The 6,165-nt window shown below is 45.7% G+C and overlaps 1 protein-coding gene across 1 annotated transcript in view; it reads left to right on the top strand.

Moving 5' to 3' along the window:
- The window catches only part of CPA6 (carboxypeptidase A6), a 263,494-nt gene that overhangs the window by 174,870 nt on the left and 82,459 nt on the right, over positions 1-6,165 (top strand). Inside the window, exon 3 of the mRNA XM_007448491.1 lies at positions 3,593-3,717. Within this exon, the coding sequence (XP_007448553.1) occupies positions 3,593-3,717 (125 nt within the window). The remainder of the gene's footprint in view (positions 1-3,592; positions 3,718-6,165) is intronic.

The raw sequence follows: 6,165 nt of genomic DNA, 5'->3' as shown, positions 1-6,165 counted from the left end.
CGGGCCCTCTCACTGTTGTGGCCTCTCCCGTTGCGGAGCACAGGCTCCGGACGTGCAGGCTCCGCGGCCAAGGCTCACGAGCCCAGCCGCTCCGCGGCATGTGGGACCCTCCCGGCCCGGGGCACGAACCCGTGTCCCCTGCATCGGCAGGCGGACTCTCAACCACTGCGCCAGCAGGGAAGCCCCGTGGTTCCCTCTTTATACCTTTAGTTGTGGCAAATCTTTCTGCTAGTCTTCAGGTCATTCCCATCCATAGCTGCTCAGTAAATAGTTGTAATTATGGTGCGCCCTTGGGAGCGGGTGAGCTCTAGGTCTTCCTACTCCACCATGTTGGCCACCCATATGCTTTTCAGATAACAGTAAGAGCAAAGTTAATAGCTTTCAAGCTGTCACTGTGTGCCAGACTCTCTGCTATGTGTTTTACTTCTAATATTCCAGTTAATATTAAAAACAAAAAACCTGTGGCTAGGTTTTAAAATGATCTTCACAGTACAGATGAGGAATCTAAGGCTCAGAAATGTTAAAACCTCAAAGTCACGCAGTCAATACTGCAGAGCTAGTATTCCAGCCCAGAGCCATTGGATTCCCAAGTCTGTGCTGTTGACCTTTACAATAAACTGCCTCTGCCTCTTAAATAGATCTGGCTGTGACTGGTAGTCATATAAGGAAAGGAATGCATGGGAACAAGCACCAGCTTCCAAGGCCAGAAGGCTCTGCAAAGGAGCATCCTTTCCTTGGAATATCAGATGGCTGTTTGCAGTGAAGACCTGAGACGGTTGGCAAACAGCCTTAGGCCATCCTGACCAGGCCGGTGATACTTTGTCAGTCATCATAATCCAGGGTCACCCAGTCCAGGGTCAGTTCAGAATCACTTCATCCAGATGGAATCAGGCTCTACATAAATGATTGATGGTAACCTGCCCATGGTGGGCTGATTAGAACTTTGAAATACCTGCATATATAATTCTTAGGGCAAAAAGCCCCTAACAGGACAGACCAGGATGTGAGACCCACCAAACCCGACTGTCTCAAACACTAAGTCAGGAAGTCGGAAGGTGCTTTGTATTCTGAGATAGTCTCAGGAAATCCTGGAGACACTTACGAGCCAGCAATTATGGGCACTGGAGTTAGGCATATCCTGTGTCACCGTTTGGTAGCTGTGCATCCTTGGGAAAGTGACTTTACTTCTATGAACCTGAGTCTAGAAACACCTATAAAGTGTGTGGTACTTTACAAATCTCACGTGAGTATTACTGTCCCCTATATCTTGATACAGGCATCTGCCTGCCACCCAGACTGAAATATCCATGTTACTTATCCAAGCACCCCTTCCCTAAAGTATTACTGGAGAACACATTTTAATTTACTTTCCTAATATCAAAACAAAATACAGTTCCTGATTTTTGCACATTCTTTTTTGTTGGTTTCTTTTAGACCAACTGTTTTCTGATGATGTTTCCTAGGAAGCCTTCTCCAGGTCAGGCCATAGGGTCTGTTTCTTCCATGGAACTTTCCTATGGGGAAGCTACTCTCTTCTGTGGGATGAGGATTCTTATTTTAGCATATGCCCCAGAAAACAGCACTTACAGACTCATCACCAGAGTGGATGTTCAGCTATTTCAGGTTCCTGTGGCTCCTCCACCCTCTAAATAGAGCACTGCTCCCTCATCTCCACAAGTACTAGGTGACACACCTTAATAGCAAAATCTGTCTCTGCAATGGGTTTAGAGGCAAAGATGATTAAAGGATTAGAAAATCTAACATGTAGAGAAAAGTTCTTTATCTCACAAGGGCAAGAAATCAGCCATTCCTCACTGAAGAATGGAACAAGAAAAAATGAAAAGTGTGCTGCGGTGTCAAGGATTAAGAAAATGTCTGACAATCTTGTTAAATGTGGATATGAGTTATATTAGGATAGTGTCGACTCTCCTCTTTGGGAAACATAAAAGATGTGGTTTAGATGCATCAAATGGGGACAGTTGGGTCCAGTCCTAGATGTATCCTTGCCCAAGGGCCGACAGATGGATCAAATGACCTCTCAGCATCCCTCCCAGCCCCACACTTCCGTTGTGCTATGCTTGTTGGATTAGCATGTTAGTTGAATCAGAGTTGCCCTTGCAAGTTAGCAGAGGAGTAAGCTTCTTGAAAGAAAAACAGGTAAATTCATTGTCCCCAAAATAAATGCCTCTCTACCCTGTTGCAGATGAAATTATACCACCAGGGGTGTATTTCCTTCAGTCCCGAAATATTCTCGGTCTTCTAGAGTTCCCTAACAAACAGAATGCGGACACTGATACCTAAGTAAAGATGAAGTAACTAAACTTTATCAGATAAGGTCTTAGCAGAGATCAAGATCCTGCAGCAGACCAAGACAAGAAACGCAGGAAGAGGGAGTCCCAAAAAGGAGACGTAGGCGTGACTGCACAGGCAAACTGTGCCGTATTGAACTTGGCTTGTGCAGAAGATGGGGCTGTCCTCCATCCCCACTGAATTCAGTCATTCTTTCAATGCCTGTGCAGCTCCTACCAGGCGTGGAACACTAGACAAGCACTGGGAACACTGCTGTAAGCCAAACATGGTTCCAGCATTCCAACAAAACACTGAACACGTGATGAACGTGTAGTCAGTTAGTTACCCTGTGGGATCTACACTCGTGCAGCAAATAACGACTGAGTTGCTAATATGCACAAGGCATCGTTTCAGGCGCTTGGCATGGGGTGGTAGCCAAGTGGACAAATCCTTTGCCCTCGTGGAGCTTATGTTCTGGTAAGAGGCAGTTACGTGATGAAAGAAGCACGAGGTGCTCTAAGAACTATGACAAGGAGCCCTACCCTAGCTGACAAGTCCCCCCCGAGAAAGGCATGTTTCTACTGACATGTGAAGGCTGAGGAGGAACTGGTGAACAGGAATAAAGTCGTGGGGGGAGGTGGCATCAGGAGAATGCTCCATTTAAAGTTACCAAACGTTGTCAAGCCACCACGATTTGCTTGTACAGTAGGATGAAGGGTCACTTATACCTTTCTCTTTCTTGCTAGTATTCAAATATTTGTGCAGTAGGGCTTCCCTGGTGGCACAGTGGTTGAGAGTCAGCCTGCCGATGCAGGGGACACAGGTTTGTGCCCCGGTCCGGGAAGATCCCACATGCCGTGGAGTGGCTGGGCCTGTGAGCCATGGCCGCTGAGCCTGCACGTCCAGAGCCTGTGCTCCGCAACGGGAGAGGCCACAACAGTGAGAGGCCCGCGTACCGCAAAAAGAAAAAACCAAAAAACCAAATATCTGTGCAATAAATAATTTTAAGCAATATCCAAGTCATACTTAAAACTATTTTACCTCATTTTTATCTTGTGATTTTAATGGATTGGTCTCTAAACTATTACTTGTAAACGATCACGTTCTATATAGCTGTCATATAATTTGGACACTAAGTTCAAAATCAACTAGTTGTTTCACCCTGATGATGTAAGTATTGAGTCTGATTCTAAAATGTGTTTGGTATTGCTGTATGCAAACAAGACAACATGTTTGACATTGTGGCATGGATCTTTCCCCATCTACACTGAATATGAATTATAGGTTGGTTCCTGCACTACAGGTGGACCTGTGGCAGCCCAGCAGTATCTCCCAGGTATCAGAGGGAACAGTTACTGATGTCCATATTCCCCACAATGGTTCCCGAGCCCTGTTAGCCTTCCTACAGGAAACCAACATCCACTACAAGTAAGCATGCTTTTTCCTTGCTTAATTCATTTGTACTCAGTTGAACTGAATGATAACTGTATTCAGGTTATGCATTAAGTGCCAACAGCTGTGTTTCAGGTTCTGTTTTTCACATTGGGGAAACCAACGTGAATATAACAGTTATATTTGCCTTTCATGAGCTTCTTATTAGTGTAATGGGGGAGGGGGAAGCAACCACACTTCCCTGTCATTTCACCATTACCTGTAAGTAATCAGTGTAAACATGGAAGCATTTTACTGTGTGAGGAAAGGAGAGTAGCTTATCCATGCCTACAAGGTGGACAGGGAGACAGGGACAGAAAAAAGCCAGACTCTGCAGGACCTGTGTCAGTTAGGCAAAGGATGAGACTCAGGACCTTGAAGGCAGAGGGGACAATGCGGGCAAAGGCAAGAAGCAGCATCGTATGTGTGCAGGGAACTGGTATAAGTTGGGGAGCAGAAAGAAAAGACACTGGAGAAGTGGGGGGAGGCCAGGTTGTGGGCAGCCTGCTGTTCAGAGTTAGGAGCTCAGACCTCATCTTGTGGGTGATGCTGCACAACTGGAGGATGTCAGCAAGGGAACCACATGTAAGTGCGTGGAGGGAGCGGTACGAGGCCACAGTAGTGATCCAGATGAGAGAGAGCGAGGCCCCTGAGTCAGGACCAGAGTCCTAGAATCAAGAGAGAACTCCAAAAGATGTTTCAGAAGCAAAACCACCTGGACTCTGCACTTGTTTGGATGTAGGTGGAAGAGGAGGAATCAAGGATGACTCCAAGTCTTCTGTCTGTGGTGACTGAGTAGACAGGTTTGGATATTTTGAGGGTTTTTTATTTTGTTTTTCTAAGGAATAGTTAAGCAGTAAGAATGGAACAAGTGGAGAATAGTCGCAGGAGTCAAAGAAGAAACAAAAACCTTTTGAGAGGAAGGATGTCGGTGGCACCAAGTGCTGCAGTGATATCCTGCCAGAAAACGATCGATCAGTTCCCTTTGGATTTGATGATGGAAACTGCACTGGTAACTCTAATGTAGCATTAGATTGTTAGGAGCAGAAGACAGAAAAGTGAACAGGAGGTGAGAACATGGAACAGGAGAGACTATTCTACTACTCTTAGAAGTTACAATAGGGAGAGAGGCAGGGAGTGAGGAGTGACTACAGGAAGATGCTACATCAGTGGATGCTTGAGACTCGGCATGTTAGGGTAAGGAGGCAATTTTGGCCTGTAGGCTGAAGGGAAGGACCAGCAAGGAAGGAGACATTGATGATGCAGGAAAGAATGCACAGGTGAGGGAGGGGGTTTGAACACTAGTGAAAGATAGCTTATCCTATAAGACCAAAGAGGTAACTGTGGATCTAGTTAAGATTGTGGAGAAGAGAGTCAACAAGTTTAAAGAGATCATAACTGACAGCCAAATTATCTGGATGAAGTGAGAAGCAAAATTTATCTACTCAGAGTAAAGAAATAGGGGTTAAAGAGTGTTGTGAGAGAAAAATCGGGGTAAGAACCAATAATAGTGGTTGTTGCAGAGAAGAGAGATTGCAGTACTGATGCAGAGTTGAGGTTTTGTTGGTTAGGACCACAAAGGGTTAGGACCCTTTGTTGGTTAGGGTGGAGGGAAGGTGAGGTTCCTAGTGAGATACTAGCTCAAGTAGTCATCCATGGGGTCTAGTCTGGATAGGAAGGGAAGAGAGTCTAGGAAGAATGATGGGACAAGACGGAAGAATCAAGGGTATTAAGATCTTTATAGTTAAAGCAGGTGTGAGGGCAACAAACTGGAAGGAAAGAAGTTTTGATAAAGTGTAGGCTATTGGATGTTAATAGTTCTGGGGAAGAACATTTATGGCTGGTGACAAGATTATAGGGGTAGCAATGAAGGAGATGGCTGAGGTGGAGGTCATTGAGGCTGATGCGGTCAAGAATGAGTGGGCTAGCAATTATACTCCAAAAAAGATGTTATAAATGGGAAAGGAAAAGGAAAAGGAAAGGAAAGGATGAGTGGGCTTAATCACCAGCAAACCATCCCAGCAGTCCTGAATCTCCTTGGCTTATGGCTAGATTAGAGGTGGAGGGAGAGAATGTACTCCTGGGACAGGAAATACCAGCTCGGAGGTAAGCCACCAGGAATGGCCTGATGCTGAAGGGAGGATGAGCTTTTCCTGGAAGTTAGAAGATTAACGGGACAGCACCAATGGGAGCCCAGGAGGATGCTGACCTCCCTCCCTTCTGGCCCCGTGGTCGGAGAAGTGGGAGAAGAGACAGCCACGGAAGAATCTGTCCTTGAGAAAGTCTGGTTTCTATTGGGGCAAGAATATGAGAAGAGGGAGTTTTCTGAAGAGACTGGAGGATGTAGGAATTTTATTTACAATCTACAATCAAAGAGGGATTCCAACAGGCACAAGGCAAAAGGATGTGGTGAAGAGATGGAGAGTCAGTGTAGAATCTGGGGGG

The sequence above is a fragment of the Lipotes vexillifer genome, unplaced genomic scaffold (assembly GCF_000442215.2).
Source record: "Lipotes vexillifer unplaced genomic scaffold, Lipotes_vexillifer_v1.1 scaffold815, whole genome shotgun sequence".
NCBI classification, from domain to species: domain Eukaryota; kingdom Metazoa; phylum Chordata; class Mammalia; order Artiodactyla; family Lipotidae; genus Lipotes; species Lipotes vexillifer.
Note: the sequence above shows the minus strand (reverse complement) of the source record. Positions and strands in the feature narration are given on the sequence as shown.